The 17,117-nt window shown below is 39.5% G+C and overlaps 1 protein-coding gene across 2 annotated transcripts in view; it reads right to left on the bottom strand.

Annotated features, from left to right (window-relative positions):
* Positions 1-17,117, bottom strand: part of LOC121434733 (endosome/lysosome-associated apoptosis and autophagy regulator family member 2-like) — a 159,171-nt gene that overhangs the window by 14,529 nt on the left and 127,525 nt on the right. For both annotated transcript variants that reach the window (XM_041633661.1, XM_041633663.1), the window contains 6 exons: positions 13,604-13,793; positions 11,926-12,022; positions 11,172-11,273; positions 3,637-3,763; positions 1,565-1,743; positions 374-539 (listed from right to left, as the gene is read on the bottom strand). In XM_041633661.1, coding sequence (XP_041489595.1) covers positions 374-539; positions 1,565-1,743; positions 3,637-3,763; positions 11,172-11,273; positions 11,926-12,022; positions 13,604-13,793 — 861 coding nt within the window. The remainder of the gene's footprint in view (positions 1-373; positions 540-1,564; positions 1,744-3,636; positions 3,764-11,171; positions 11,274-11,925; positions 12,023-13,603; positions 13,794-17,117) is intronic.

Raw genomic sequence — 17,117 nt, 5'->3', positions numbered from 1 at the left:
TTTCAATTATTTAAAACAATTTTTAAATTTAAATAGATTTTGATCATATTCTTTCTTCCCCTACGTCCTTCCAAATCATCTCCCCCTCCTGCCCCACCCAATTTCAAGTGCTTTATCAAAACACAAACATCATATTGAATCATTTTGATGCAGAATAATTTTTCAACTAACTCTCATGGAGGCTGTGCAGATTGTTTCTACTTTGTAGAAACTCATAACTACTGCATTCAGTTATTAACCTAATATAATACACTTCCAGAAGCGCTGCTGTTGAGAGAGTACTGTGAAGGACAAACGCACTGAATGGCGTTAGGTCAGTATGGCCCCTGGTTTACAAGTGCTCAGTAAGTCCAGGCTAAACGTCGGCTCTCACCTTCGTGGCCAGAGATTTAAGTTTTCCTAGCAGTGATTGTTTGTTGGAATACACAACATCCTCTTCGTTATCTTCTCCTTCCATGATAGCGCAGCTGTCTGCCGCCGGGAGTTCACACTCCTTTGAGTTAGTCGTCATTACAAGTTTAGAATATTTGTATTCCAGCCTAAGCAGTGATAAATAAATATGTAAATAAGAAGCTAGCCATTTATAGTAATAATAAAATCATATTTATTATAAACATTCATATAGTGGCTTCTAAAATACTCCTGATAGTAACATATAGTTTCTCCAACAGCAAATTCCCCTCGTCTGTGACTGTAGCTTTAAATGTTCTCACTTATAAACCATCTACATAAAAGTGTTCCCCGGGATGTCAGAGAATCAGTTCAATACAGTTAATTTTACCACTTATTTTGCATCAACCTTACTATCCAGTTATAAGGTACATTTGTAAAACCAAGAAAAGCCTTGAGGTCAGAATGCATTTCCTTGATGTATTAATATGCCAATACCAATTCGCTACCACAGCTTCTAAAGTTTAGATCATAAAGATGAGAATGTTGTGCAGATGATTTGCTTTATACTGCATCTCTATTTACTTTGTACTTTTGCTCTTTACTCATGACTTTAGATGCTAGAATTATTCCCAGAAATTAGAACACAAATCCCCCGTGGCCCCCGAAGCTCTACATCATCCCCAAAGACTCAAGGGGCACATGCAAGGGCTGGATTCGACATCCAGACCCAGCATCTCTAAGACCTAGAATAAACAAAGATGCTATTTGTCCATAGCTCAGTCTGTTTCCTTGAAAAATCTATGTACACGAAAATAAATATGAAAGATGGAAGAAGTCAGATTGTGTCAGAGAGAGAAAAACAGGCCCACCTTTCCGGTCTCAGCCCTGCTCCTAACTGGGTAACTTAGAGACTTTTTCATTTTTATAAAATTTATATGACATATGACTAATTTAGTGGTTAGTAATGTTCCATCTACTTTCAATTATCAAAATAAGAATAATTTTTTCTCCCTACTTTTTCAAACGCCTTGTCTAGAGTTTCCTCGCCATAAAAAAAAAAAAAGTCTTATGGCACGGAAGGAATGAACAACATACAATAATAAGGTCTAAATTTTCACAGCATAAGCAGACTTTCCAGGTCTCATAGGCTCATCCCAACGATGTTACTTACTTTTGATTCTTTTTCCAAAAGTAGCATGTTAAAGCCACCAACAAGACAGCTGTGAACGCCCCCGCGCCAGCTCCCACTTTCAGCCAGAAGTCAACTGTTTCACAGGCTGACAGTTTTTTCTCAGGTAAAGCAATCCCTTTAATACACCACTTAGGCTCGTTCCATACATATAACGTTTCCTTTCAAAACAAATAAATGAGACCATAGATGAGATTAGAAGGGAGAGGAGGGTTGAACTGTAAAGGCTAGACTTGGTACTGGGTCAACTTATCACATAGAAGAAAGAGTTATGCTAACTCGTGCTCATCATAAGCATAAAGGATATATCCTATTCAGTTAATATTAAAGAATATCTAGGAAGAAAAGAAAGAGATATAGAAAATAAGTAAATAATGAATTAAAATGCAAAACTCAAAGACACGCACTGTCACATTGCAGGGCTCACTATATGCTGAAGAAGCTGAATACAAATCATTGCACTTTTGACACTTTGTTTGGGCTTTTTTCTCAAATTTTTATGATTCGAGGGTCATCACTACTTTTACCAACCATTCTTGCCCTCCCAAAGTAGATGATTTAATTCTTAAAGCAATGCCCATGTGCCCTAAATAGCAAGAGACAATCAACCAGTGAACAATAAAGCAGACACATCGAGTCTTAACACACATTGTAAAAGGTAAAGTGAGAAATGAGAAAGCTCAAACGTGGAGATCAGAGCTCAGGGCTCTTCCTTCCATATCTTAGTATTTTATGACCAGTAGCCCCTTGCATGCTCATTAAAGCCAATGACATGGGGCACTATGTTTTATGCCTGGCTCACCACTAAATTTTCTGGTATATGTTGGTCACTTTATCTACACTCCAACAAAGAAATCCAGTCATGTTTCACTTTATGGCTTACGTGCAGAGATCCATTTCTACCATCAGTTAGGAACTAATATACAGGAGAAGAGTTTGCTATGAGGAGAGGTTCCGCCCAGGTTTCTCATAAGTTCTTTCAGCATGTTTTCCTCAAAAGGTTATTAGTGACCCTGTGGTTTTAGTCCATGACAACTGTTAACATTCTTATTGAAGTCAACATCAATAAATTACTTTTGAAATGGGTAACATTTTTATAAGAATGAGGAATGGGAAAGGCAGAGGCACACTTAGGTTCACCAACACCTAAATGTAAGCCAGAGTAAATGTAAACTCCAGCACATGTGAACCTCAGCTGAAGGACATTCTACCCACACCACCCAAAAGGTTTCTGTGAAGCCGGACAGTTTTATCCAATGTCTAGAAAGGAAAGATATATTCAAAAGATTCATTGTCTAGTGGCTATATTCCAAGCATCTCAAAAACTCAAAATTATAATGATATGTGTAAACCCAAAGTGCCAAACTATTCTGAATTCAGCAATTCAGATACTGTCAATGAAAGAATGTTAGTGGGGGAAAGTTGCGAGTCACTCTGAAACTATTCGTCAGAAAGTCTGGTCCAGGCATCTGATCAGATGTCTCCAGGAGCAGACAGACAGCCAACACAGCAGCTGACAGTTCCTTCTTCCAGCATGAAGGGCGATTTGGAAACAGGATTGAGATAAATTTGGTGATAAATTTGGTATTTCTCTTACTGATAACACTGTATCACTTCAAATCTTTATTACTGTCCGGTGTTAGATATGATGCTTAATACATACTTAGAACCCGGTATAGACTTTTAAGATCTCAATTTGATAAGAGTCCTTTTCTCACAAGCCACGAAGCCTTTTTTGCTTTCATCAGCTCTGTCTAAAGTACTTACATTCTGTAAGCTATACACACCTGTATTCGAGATACAGGACAGTGGAAGTGTATGCCCAGTAAATACTAAGTGAAAAACTGGAAAGAGTAGGGAAGGAAATGGGACTGAAACAGTCCTTAAAAAAATAAATGCTTAGAATTTTAAAAGATACACACCGAAGTATTTTTTTTTGCAATTATCATTTTGTTCAATTGTGAAGCTTTAACATCCAAAGAAATCTGTTTATTCACAGACATGGAAATAGAGTTTGACATCCGTTTAGGATGCCTGTATAAATTAGACCTTACCTGAAATCCTCTTTTGCAGGCTCCCTCGATTTCATGGAAGTCATGTTCTGTGCACAGAGGGCAAGCCTCTGCACTCTCCCAGAGGAAGTAGAATGCACAGCCATCACAGGTGCCAGCTGGACACTTGCTGAAATGTTAAAGAAACAGTAACCTTTTTGAAGGCATTCAGTCCCTCCAAACAACACCGCAGCTCCCAAAGCATACTGAGAAGTGTTCCATTAATGCTGAGGAAACTCTTGTAGAAAACAGAAAATGGCTAAAGGAGCTGAGACCACAGTGATAACCTTTCATGCTATCGTTCTGAGTGGCTGGAACAAAACAGACAAATAATACCGAGGGTGTGAAGGGGAACCCTCGTATGTTGCGGACAAGGATGTGAATAGCCCCACTACTTTCAGAGAGTCTCGCATTTCTTCAAACACCCAAACATAAATGTATCATATAATTAGGCAAGTGTCCTCATAGGTATAAACCCAAGAGGGGCAAAATGTACTCCACACAAAGGCTGATCATGAATGCCCACAGCAACATCACTCATAATGACCAGTAGTGGAAACATCCCAATGTTCAGTGGATGAATGGATAAGTGTAATTGTCTAATGGGCTTCTACTTGGCTGTATAAAGGAATGCAGTAATAATATATGCCACAATTTGGATGAACCTTGAAGATACTATGCTAAGTGGAAAAGAAGTCAGAAATGAAATGAATTACATGTTGCTATCCACATGAAAATCTAGAATAGGGACAGAGAACGGATGATTTGCTGCTTAGGCCTTGGGAGAGGGTTAGTATATAGAAAGATGAGAATCAAAAGGTTCAGAGATTCGTTGAGAAATGATGAAAATGATCTAAAATTAGTTGTGGCCATGACCATATAGTTCTATTAAGATTCTGAAGAAGTGTGTGTGTGTGTGTGTGTGTGTGTGTGTGTGTGTGTGTTTCTCTCCTATAGTTACCAAAAGAAAAGGTTCTGGGAATGTTTCTTGGAAGTGCGAGCATCTAAACTGAGTCTAGAAAACTTAAGAGGAGTAAAACAGAAGGAAGTAAAGAACTTCCTACCAAAGGGATAGCATGGCATGACAAACAGAAATTCTCTTGTCAATCACTCTTGTGTTAGCACTCAGGGCAAAGCAAAGAGGACAGTCAGGAGACAAAGTCCTAAGCCTCAGATGCCAAGGGGACTATAGTTCCTATTGAAGACAACATACCGTGGGGAGGTAATTTGGAGAGCTAACAAACTAACCATCCCTGGGTCTCCCTGGACTTACGATGACTTACAAGGGTGATTATGCAGATAAGGAACACAGTAGACCTGGGGTAGATTGCACAGAGCAACCACAGGCAGAACCTAAGTGAATACTTTACGAATGCCTGCTTTCTGATGCGTGAGCCAACTTCATCATCTTGCTTCTTTTGACTAAGGAACACATAAACAGCATTGGCTCTAAATTAATTTGTTATTGCTGTATATGCCCTGACTGAACCAGAATCTATCTGAAAAGATTCTGGTACAAACAGCTACTTTTTATGAATGTGTAAAATCTAGAGACTATTATTCTAATTTGTCTATTTAACTTCTCATCCCTTTAAATTGGTCCATGTGCCTAGAGGTTTTCCCTGAAACTTCCTTCAGACCATTCGAATGCTGAGCAAGGGTCTCCCGAATACCCATTACCTAAAAGATAGTCACAAAACAATAAGGATAAAAACATATGATCCATTTTAAAAGCTTTAGCATAAAACTTTATTGGTATATTAACTGTACATATTGATAGGCTTCATAAAGACATTTCAATACAATTATGCACTTTGATCATACCCCCTCATCTTCCATTTTCACCTACTCCCAAATATTCTTTTCATTCCCCTGGTGGTATAACTTCTCCTTTCTTGTCATCCATTTCTATAATCTTTATCTGCATAAAGTTTAGAATCTAGAAATAAGAAAAACATCGAGGGTTTCTGTTTTAATTGGACTTACTTTCCTTCGGATGGTGATGTCTAGTTGTAGCAATTTTCTGCAAACAACTTTATTCTGTTCTTTTTTTCCCCTGTTTTTCTTTATGGCTGAATCAAACTCCAATGTGTATATGTGTCATGATGTCTTGATCTTGGATATTGTATATAACACTCCAGTAAATGTAGATGTGTTATTTTTAGAAAAAATAACCTTAGTAATTAGAGACCTTGATTTATTTATTTTTAAAACAAAGAAATAAGAAATACAGACTAATAAATGGAGGCTTAAAATAAAAATAAATACAGTTGATGAAGACCAGACCTATTATCATCCCTACCTGCTCTCTTCTAGGTCAGGAAAAGCAGTTTTTAAAACTTAGAATTCCCAGTTAGAAAGGTATTCCTATATAATCATGATTTTAATTTTTAAAGTAATTATATTTTCTGATCATTTAGCAAAAATTGTCCAGCTCAAATCTCTCCTCCTCAAGTTATCTTCTGATTTCTCTTCCTAAGAAGGATGAGAGAGGGGACAGGGGCAGGGAAGAGGGCAGGGAGAGGAGAGTGAGCCTGCTAAACTTTGTAAGGAAATGTAAACAAACAATGGAGAAAATTAAACTTGAGAAATTTCTGACAATAACGCAAGTTATAATCCAAACTGAACAATGCCAATTTCCTCCTTTTCCTGTCTCATTTTTTATAGTTTGTCAAAGATGAAGCTGTATCACCCAGTCTTCACTGGACGGTTATAATGCATAAAAAGAGACAGCAAACTTGGGAAGCATAACCACAACACTTTAAGACTGTTAATGATGTGAGTCAATTTCTAGAGAATTGACTGAACTACAGAAACTGCAGGAAAAAAATCTGGACATGCATGTCATTAATAAGGCTGTCACTGTGTCCAAAACTACAGTGATTCAGAACCTCTCTTTGGTAGACTTGACTTTTTTAAGGATACACTTAGGTCAAGTGCAGTTTAGAACCAAGTCCCTAAGTCTTTTAACTCTTTACTCTGTGTGGTACCCAGTTTTGATTCTTCATCATAAACTGAGTATCGCAGTTTGAATCGAGCCTTCTCTATGAAGCCTGCCAGGGTGTACTGGCTGTCATCTGACCTGCTGTTGTCTGTTCCTCTCAGCCTTGGTATCTCCTGAAATAGCCTTTCTCTGTTGTAGGGCCTGGGCATTTGGAGAAGCCCTCTTGTATTGGATCCATAAAACATGGTGTCTTGCCTTTTTTTTTTCTGGATAAGTGTGATTGGGTATGACTATGTCTTACACTATTTGGTCTGTAATAGCAAAATGCACTAACTTGAAAAACAATAAATATGTTTTATATTTGTATAGGCTGGGGAGGCTAAGCATACAGTACATCTGAGTGTGGCTTACCCTCTGTTCCACAGATGGTGCTATCTTACAGTGTGTCCTCACAGGGCATAAGGAGTGAGCTGGCTCTTTGGGGTACATATACAAGAACACCGATTTCATTCATGCTCTGGGAACACGGCAACCTAACCACCTCTCAAAGCTACTGAGAGTACTTGAGAGTCTAAGAGTTTGGGGAACTCAAACTCTTAGACTGAGCCAACTGAATTTGAGCAAAGTATTTTTCACCTGGGACTCTTAGATTCAGGGATACCCCCCTTTCTGAGGAATTCATCTTAGATTAATTACTGTAAGTTAGTATCCGCTCAAGATCAGGGACCCAATAATTAACTCACTCCCTACTTTCTTTTCTCTGTAGATTGCTTTCCTTAGTGGGAAAAATATTTAGTTTTATCATCCCTGTTCCAAAACCGTTAAAAATGCATGAATGTTTTGTGACATGATTATATCTGTCTCCTAAAGATGGCTTATTTGTGCTCGAATTGCCCAATTCTGGCAAGTCTACACTAAAGGTTTTCCATTTTCTGATCACAGGGTTTTTTTTTTTTTTTTTAGTATTTTCAAATGTTCATAAAGCTTTTATGTGCATCAGTACATTTCTGTTCTTGGAACACATTTGACCTTAATCTTCTACATTATCTTACTTTTCAAATTTAGTATCTATTATCTTGTAAAGATTCAGAGGGAAAAGATAAGGAACTCATTTACTCTAGCGCTGACTCTTAATTTCACATGGATAGATTTTTTGACATTAATAGGCCTTCCTTGATGTCTCAACCAAATGCTGCATTAGAGTCCAATAAACCTGATGACTTTGATACAAAGACTAAATAAATCCGCGGAACCTGCAACTCTCGATCACTATCGGGACAGAACTGGGCGCATTCCTTTGGTGAGATGCAATATCTTTGGAGGCCGTGCTGATAATGAAATGAATTTGGATTCCGCAAGAGGATTTCACAAAACGATTTTAGACCGACTGATAAACAGCTCAAGCAGTTGAGTGTGTTCCTAAACTGTAGGAACGAAAGAGGGGGTGGCGATGCTTTCAGAGGAGTATTGATGATGATGAGAGAAGGCAGTTCAGCCAAAAGAGTATACCAGTAACCTGTCGATCTGCTGAGCTCTGCCCCGGGACAAATCTGCTATTTTCCTCTTTGTTTACTGTGCTTCTTGACAAACGTCACGAGAGATTGGAGGAGGATGGCATTTTGAAGAGGTGTTTTGTCATGAAAGAACAAGAGTCCTTAGGAGGTTGCTCCATCTCACTGTTGTGCCCAGCAGTTCCACAGCCTCTGGCTTACTGTTTCCTACCTGGTGGAGTGAATGTGTTAACTCAAGGGCCTCCCAGTTACACACAACAGACCGTTCTCCGAGCCTGCTTTCTAAGAAGGCACATGTGTAATCTTTATACTATGTCAAAAGGGCAGTTCTCGGGTGCAGTGCTTAGGTATGCATTATCCCTAACAAAAAAAGGGGGGGGGCTTGACGTCAGGTCTAAGAAGCCAGGGAGTGGCCTCATCTATATAGAATTATTTGAGCTATTAACAGTCCTTTGTATGAGTATTTTAGTCTGTGTCCAAGCAGTAAACTTTATTAGGAAAAAAAAACCTCTCAGAAGTCACCTGAGGCTGTCATATTTTATCTGCCACAGGCACTACACTGTCTACCATTGGGGGGCACATGCATACATTTGCCAGATCAAGCGGACAGGCTGAAATTTCTAACCGCAGACGAAGTCCAGGTGACATGCTCCCTCTGAAGTCCACACTCAGCAGAACACATACTCCCTGATTCTCCCTGTGCAGGCAGTTCACCTCACGGGAGTTGAGGGTCTTTAGGAAGTATTCCTGACCACCAAGACTCAAGGAGCCTGCTGACATTACTAATGCTGAAGTCGCTTTTGCCTGGCTGGAAAAGAGTAATTCCTGGCGAGATACTACTGTCAAGGTCTCACTATAAGATCTCGGATCAGCAAGAGGCATTTCAAGACTAGGTGTCTGGTTAGCATCTTTTCCTTGCGGATTTTAAAGCTTCCAAAAAGATGCAAAATAAGTCTTCTTCAAAAGTAGTCTGAGAAACTATTATTTTCCTGTTAGTCTAAAATCTTTATTCAGCCCTATACCCAAATAAAATAAAATAAACTTAAATTGTGGCCAAGCTGCTCTTTTGCCTGTTCTGGTCCTTGGGCGCCCCCTTGTGCCCTGATGGGAAATTCATTCAAGAGGAAACTGAAGGTCAGCACATTTATTTGGGACTTCTAGCTCCCTAGAGCCTCTGCCTGCCCGCCTTGGTGTACATCGCAAAGCACAAATGAATTTTTATCAAGATCATCTGTGCGAAGGACTCAGCCATAAACGCTACATTTTAAATCAGCTTTTCAGAAGGCCGAGATGCAAACAATAGAAATAGAGAAGCTATCTCTGGAAAACAGAGAAAGGAAAACCTACACCGCGGACGGCAACAGAAATAGTCCTCCAAATTTAATAGGCTTTGCAGTTGGCTTCTATTTTCAGAACTATGCCACTGCTCAACACCAGAGATTCTGAAATCAATTTTAACAATAGATATTCTAAGATTTCTTCTGCAGGCGATCCTGGGAAACCACGGGGAACACAGTCAAATTCCCTGAGAGGAAAAGCTTGCCGGAGGTAAAGAGAAGCTTCATGTCCTCCTGAGGTACCATCCTTTAACCCCGTGAGGCTATGTTTTATTTATGGTAAGGCATCGAAATGTATCCCCGCAGAGTCAGAGAATGATTTATTATCTGTGGGCCATGCCTGGCCTTTAGGATACCATCTGCTTGAGTCAAACCTAGAGGAAACTTTGAAGCCACCCAGATGGACTCTGCAGACCAAACCCAGAGAGCTTAGTCACAAAATCTGGGAAGGGACCCCAGGAGGGCTATAGTCCATATACCGAGCACCAGAACTCAAAACTGCCCAGCAGAACACCAGAGCGAAGAAACGTGCTTCTGTTTCTAGAATCTTTCCATAAAGTCTCTAGCTGCAGCGACTCCAGCTGAGAGGTGGCAGTGGGAGGCCCTGAAGTCCAAGAGCATCCATCTCTTCCCATTCCTGTATCCACTGTCTATTCCTGTTTTCTCGTCACATTCGTCTCTCACCTTAAACAGGTGAAAACAATAACTCGTTGGTAGAGCTATGCAACCAAGCGCTGCAACTGGCGAGAAGCTGCAGTGTGCCTGGATTTCCCAAAATAAGCCGGAATTGCTGGCTTACTGATGTTTCTCTTGCTAGAACACACAGTAGTTTAAGGTACAGAACAATGTTCTCTGATCTGTGTGTGAGAGAAACAGGAGGGCTTTAAAAATCCCTCAAGTAAAGTTACAAAAGCTTAACTCACTTTCTTTTTAAAGTATATGGATTTGAGTTGAATAGGGAGACACTACGCAAGCTCCTATCGAAAGCTCTTTAATTCTAACAATATCGAACACGCTGAACAATATATTGAAAATACTGAGACACTTAAGTGGTCCTTGTGGGGAAAGCAGGCTATATTCAAATTAATCGTTTTTGGAACCTAGAAGTTATGTTCTGGTATTTACACAAACACACACACACACACACACACACACACAGAGAGAGACAGACAGGATATATCAAATACAGACCACAGAGAGCTGGTACCACAATGGCAATCAGTTGAAAATTCTGCATTATGTTCTACAGGTTAGATTTACCTTGATGATTCTGCTACAATTACTCAGAAACCTGAGATTGAAAATGGATCTAAATATCGTCTTCAAGACCCCATTCCCTCTCAGAGAATCAGGACCCAGAGAGAGGTTAGATTACTGAGTCCAGGCAGTTAAATGTTGACCTAGTTCTAGGAACCAGGGCCCGTCTTCACCAATTCAAGAAAACCGATGAACAGTGAGAATCAGCACAAGAATGCAAACAATACAAGCAGGTGTTTATTGCCTACATCGTTTTGAAGGTAAAAGGGACAAGGGGATATCATTAAAGAGGATGGAAGGCAGAGATACTGACAAGAACCTATTCATTTAAATCATGTCCTGACATATCCCTACAACCAATTTACTGGTTCTTTTGATCTCTTTCTGCTTTATTTTGTTTTATTATATGTTTTAATAGTAATATCCCAGACAGCTTTGCTTCTAAAAAGAAACTCCACACTGAATAAGCACATATGGAAAAGTGAATACCTGGGGACCGAAATCACACCTGCGCCAGGTCTCATGGGATTACACCTCATTTTCACAGCGGTCGATCGGCCATTAATACAAGAGGTGGTGCCTGTGGAAGACCTATCATAAAGCAGGCACTGATTAAAGATCAAATATAATACAGACTACCAGGACAAAATCATCATGTACAAAATGGCTCTCATGCTCCATGAACAAACAAAAAGGGAAAAATGTATTAACAGTTACTAATTTGTAACTTAATACAAACTGGTTTTCACTGACTTCATGAAGTTGACAATTTTCCCAGTTAAAATGATGACCTATCATCAAAGAATTTAGTACGATTCCTATAATTCTAATCACAATTTAAAAAAGATAGATTTGAGGAAAACAGGGCTCAGTCATATCAAAACATCAGGCTAGTGTTTAGATGTGTGGGTAAGAAATAATTGCTGCCTAGGCTATGAGCCAAAATCTCCTGATAGATAAACTTCAAAGTGTGCATGCATGTGTGTGTATATATATGTGTGTGCGTGTGTGTGTGTGTGTGTGTGTGTGACTCTCAAAATAGTCCATGTTTCTCACTCTTTGCCAAACCATTTCACATCCACATTTTAAACACAACCTACTATACTAGACACTCTGAAGCAACATTATACTTCTTTCTTGTCATTAGGAAATTATAACCTGGAATAACAACTAAAGTCTACAGGTTCACTTGTATGAGATCTTTATTAAAAAATTAGTCACATGAAAAAATATCTCCACTTACTTATAAAAGAAATGCACATCTGGAATGTGACTCGGTGGCACTGGGAACATGTCGTCCTTGATATTAACGTTTTGCAAGGCAGCTTCAACCGTGACTCCTAGACAACATCGACAAACAGTGAAGCAAACCGGAGGATCTAGGTTTACTTAGGTCTGTGCGTCTGAGCATAAAATAGCCTGACTTTGACAACATCCCAGAAATATTAAGTTAAAGAATTCCTGGTAAGCAAAAGGAACTTTCCAACATCTCCAGAGAAAAAAGATTCTAATCCTCAGCCATGTAATCTACCGCTTTTCACCGCCCTGGGTGTTTTGTTGTTGGTTTTCTAGAACCTGTAGGATACACACAAAGATTTAGATGGTGTCTAAGCTCCCTTCTAGCTCTAATGTTTCAAAATCTATTCCAATATCACAAACTTCCACTGGGTTTTGTCAGTCAAGACATGCTAGTATACTAATATAATTTTGCTCACCTTCAACACAGACGTGGATTTCACAAAGCCTGGTGCTTTCATGCCTGTAGCCAGGCAACTTTACAGGCTGGGCAGTACAGTGAAATCATAAACTCCATCCACCCACCAAAAAAAAAAAAAAGGAAAATAATGGAGAAGACTTTGCCCTAATACTTTCCAGAAACAAATACCAAACTTGTTCAATTGGAAAGCTAGGTTTTCACCTTCACATAGGTAAAACCTTGGTAGAATTAAACTCTGGGAATGGACTGGAGCCTGGTAGCTGACCTTGGTGCTAAGGCTTGAAGTTCAGTACACTTGGAGTCCACAGCAATGTTCTCAGATCAGACGTCACACCCCAAATTCCAGCCCCCTGCCAGCAGTTATAAGTGAATTTGGTTCCTAATAATCACTAGGGAGCTGGACTCCTCGTAAAACTTTCCTATATTATAGGACCTCAGACAGCAGGAATAAAACTCAAGGTTTTCACCCTCGGTACTGAAATCCTTCTGGTATGAGATAAGGCAATGAAACATTCTGTATTATGACTTAGATTTAGATATGCGCCTTCTATTCTTTGCTTTTTTATATTTATAAAGAATTTTAATTTTTATTATATGTGGGAAGAGTGTATGCATTTGTGTGGATACACACATCCATGCGTAGACATAATAAGGTCAAAGTTGATTTGAGGCATCTTCTACCACTCTCTATCTAGTATTTGCTATAGTCTTTCATTGCATCTCATTAGCAACCATTTCCACTAAACTAGCTGACCGCCAAGTCCTAGGGAACGTACCTCTGTCTAGCAGCACTAAGGTTTCAGGCATGAACTACGCAGCCAGATTTTACACATCCATTAGGGATCCAAACTAAGGTGTTCACCCTTGTGCAGCAAACAAGTGAGTCATCTTTAGTCCTATTTTATCTTTAAAATTATTTCCATCTTAAACTAAAAAAAATCTGAATAAACTAAAGAATGCAAATAAACTAAATAATCTCATAAAACAGAACACGTAACATTCCAATGAGAAATACAGAATCTTCTTATACTCTGAGATTGACCAACAGACATCACTCTCATGGGATTTTTTTTTTTAACCATTTTACAAGATGACAGTTTTGTTCTGCAGGCTTTAATCTTGTGTGGTAAACACCAATATGATGAAAAGTTGTTATTACCGTAAATAATAATATGCATGCTTGTACTAGCCAAAGGAAACTTACCTAAAAACGTGTCTGCCAGAATAATAGACTGGGATGAGAGGGCTGCCCGGAAGCCCTTGCTCTCGGAAGGAATGATAGTGGACTGGCATACAAATGCCCCAACCAAACTAGTGTAGTCGTCTGACCTCATCACCACTTCCTTCACGGTAAAGTCTGAGATGTTGTTGGTACAGAGAGCCATCTTTCTCCCCTAGGAAAGCAAAGCCACAAGGGGAAGGTTTGTGGGGAGTCAGCCTATAACCTGAACCTCAGTTAACCATGCTAATCTCCCCAGAGGAGTTGCTTTCTCCTCAGCATAGCGATTCTCATTTCCTTGCTCTGGGTGGTGCCCAGGCATCAGTCTCAAGGTGCTCTCGGTGTTCAGTTGAGGGTGGGAGTTGATGAGGTTGTTCCAGACCTACTGGTCCTCCTACTACAAGCCTCATTTGTTTGGATGAAAGCTGTGTGACTCCAGGAAATAAATAACATCTATGAAATGTTTACTTCATAGCTCAGCAAGGCATTCCAGGGATGCAGCAAACTGCTGATGAAGATTTGGATGCTCCTTCATGAGTGGTGAAGTGTGGTTGGAAAAGGCCTAAAAGCCACACTGCTACAGCATCCCAGAGCATCTGAATTATAGACTCTTGGTCACTGTAGGTGTTTTAATAACCTACTCTTGGACACAGTGGTGTATTTGTTTACACAATAATTTGAGAGACTATGAGAAGTTAACTTCTCAATCAAAAACTGTTCTTGCCTGGACTGCTTAATGAACTGGACATGCAGGACCCACAGAAAAATGACTGCTGAACTTGCCTAAAGGTGAAACGATCCTTTGGGGTTTCTGCTTCATAAAAGAATCTGCAAGACATTCTGTAGGACACAGAAAAAAGTGACTGACAAACTGCCAATATAGGCAGAACTGTCTCTAAAATTTCCTGCCTCATGAAACAGTCTGCTGAATACTATGAGCCTGTAGGCTGAAGATGGATACCCCAATGGTACAAAAGAATTTTCGGTGACTGTTCAGGCAGCAAGATGTCTCTGTCATTTCTAGAGTTTTGGAAGTTGCTTACAATGCACTTCCTGTTTACTTAGGTAATATTAGATCCGTCTGGAGTCTTTGATGAAATTAAAGACTAGAGAGTAATAATATAGTTTTCCTTAGTTATAAGAGAGAAAATAAATATAAATGTTGTAACTATAATTCTTGCTTGATACCTGTTTTGTTATATGTAATTTTACTATGTTAAAGTTAAAACCTTCCTTTTTATTTAAACAGAAAAGAGGAGGAAGATATGGGATTTCCTTCTGTATGCTGATTACCATTGATAAATTAAGGAACTGCTTTGGGCCTATAGCAGAGCTATAGGGGAACAGAGCTAGGTGTGGTGAACTAAACTAAATGCTGGGAGAAAGGAGACAGAGACAGTGAGAAGCCATGGATCTGCACTGGAGACAGACCAGACATATTGAAACTTTGCTGTAGGCCGCAACCCTATGATGATAAACAGATTAATAGAAATGGGTTAAATTAAGATGTAAGGGTTACCAATAAGAAGCTAGAGCTAATGGGCCAAGCAGTAATTTAAATAATATGGTTTCTGTGTGATTATTTTGGGACTAAGCAGCTGGGAACTAAGAAGTGGCCTCCCTCCAACATTCTAGCATATAAATTTTCTCTCTCCACAGGCTTTCTCATCATTAAACAGGAAAAATATATTTTTACTAAATTGTTGTAACCTAGAAAATAGTAGAAAATAGCTGAGAGAAAGTACTCAGGAAAAAGGGAGGAAATGGCAGAGCCTAAAAGGAAACAAGGGAGAATAAGAACAACAACAAAGCTGGGTCTGACTCATTCTCATGAGTTTGAGGCTAGCCTGGACTATAATAGTGAGTTCTAGGCCAGCCTGGCCTACATAGCAAGCTCACTCAAAAGAAAATAAAATGAGAATGAGAGAAGATGTTTTTAAGAAGGTAGAATAAGTAATACAAAAATAGGATTGAGAAATACAACAGATAATGGAATCAATCTCATTCACTGCTTCATACAAAGATATTTAGTATTCATTCCTTTATTAAGTGAACGAGCGCCCAATCAACCTATTGAGTGCTGAATTACCACCTATAAAGTCGGGTCATGACACGTGCATTGTCTTAAGGTCCTACTGCTGTGGCAAAACACCATGCCCAACAGCAAATTGGGGAGGAGTTTATTTCATTTTAAAGCTTGTTGTCTGTCCATCATCCAGTGAAGTCAGGGCAGGAACTCAAGTAGATCAGTTACCTAAAAAGCAGGAGCTTAAGCAGAGGCCATAGAAGAAAGCTGCTTACTGTTTTGCTCACCATGGTTTGTGCAGTCTGTTTCCTTATACAAGCAACACTATCCACTCTGGGCTAAGCCCTCCTCAACCAATCATTAGTCGAGAAAATGCTTGATGGGCTTGCCAATAAACCAATCTTATGAGGCATTTTTTCAGTTGAGAGTCCCTGTTCTCAAATGACTCAAGCTTTTGTAGAGCTGACAAAAAGCTAGGCAGCACACATTTTACATATATAGATATATATTTATAGATATATATATATCTTAAAGACTTCTATGGTAACCAGATCTTTCTTTTTTTTTTTTTTTTTTGTAACCAGATCTTTTTCATTTCATTTCGAACAAGTTTGTAACACCATCTCATAATGATTATGACTGTATATACAGTAGTCAACATAAAAAAGAAATGAGAGAAATGTTGTTTTACATATTCCATATTTGCCTTTGTTAATGGTATATGTGCTGTGCACTCTCCCTCCCCCAAACACAAATTTGGGGAAGTGTTATGTTTCGTAAGAGACTGGTCTGTGAACTGGTTGCCTGGGGGAGGGGAAGATCTGCCTTGAATGTGAGCAGATGTCACCCAACTGACTGGACCCAGATAGAACAAAAAGGCCGAGGCAAGAATTCCTTCTTCCCGAGCTGCTACGCTCTCATCCTGCTGCCTCAGACATCAGAACTTCAGCTTCTCTGGCCTTGGGACCCAGGACTCAGAGCAACAGTTCTCAGTTTTCAGCTGTCTCTGATTCTGAAGCTTTTAGACCTGGACTTTTAGCCTTACTAGTATACTAGTAGTATCCCAGCAAGGGGTCTCATTTCCAGATGGCCTATCATAGGACTTTTCAGCCCCCATCATGATATGCACCAATTTTGCACAGCCCCCTCCGTGCGCGTACGTGTGTGTGTGTGTGTGTGTGTGTGTGTGTGTGTGTGTGTGTGTTATTTCTCTATCTCTGGGGAATCCTAATACAATAAGCTTTCAAAAACATAATACCCTACCTATATTTTTAAAAAATGAGATCAACACACTTAACCACTTTTACCCCTTCCCACTTTCAGGAAGAGCGGAGAGAAAGGGACTCAATGTATTTAAGTTACACCTATAAGGCTTGGAGTTCCGCCAATTGGATCAGTCTCTAAGAACCACATGAGACTGCCCTGGTAGAGAAGGCGGTCAATATGATAGGAAATAACAGGACTTCAAAGAAA

This window comes from Microtus oregoni, unplaced genomic scaffold (genome assembly GCF_018167655.1).
Source record: "Microtus oregoni isolate MIOR12 unplaced genomic scaffold, Mior012 000044F_ref0000062, whole genome shotgun sequence".
In the NCBI taxonomy this organism is placed as follows: domain Eukaryota; kingdom Metazoa; phylum Chordata; class Mammalia; order Rodentia; family Cricetidae; genus Microtus; species Microtus oregoni.
Note: the sequence above shows the minus strand (reverse complement) of the source record. Positions and strands in the feature narration are given on the sequence as shown.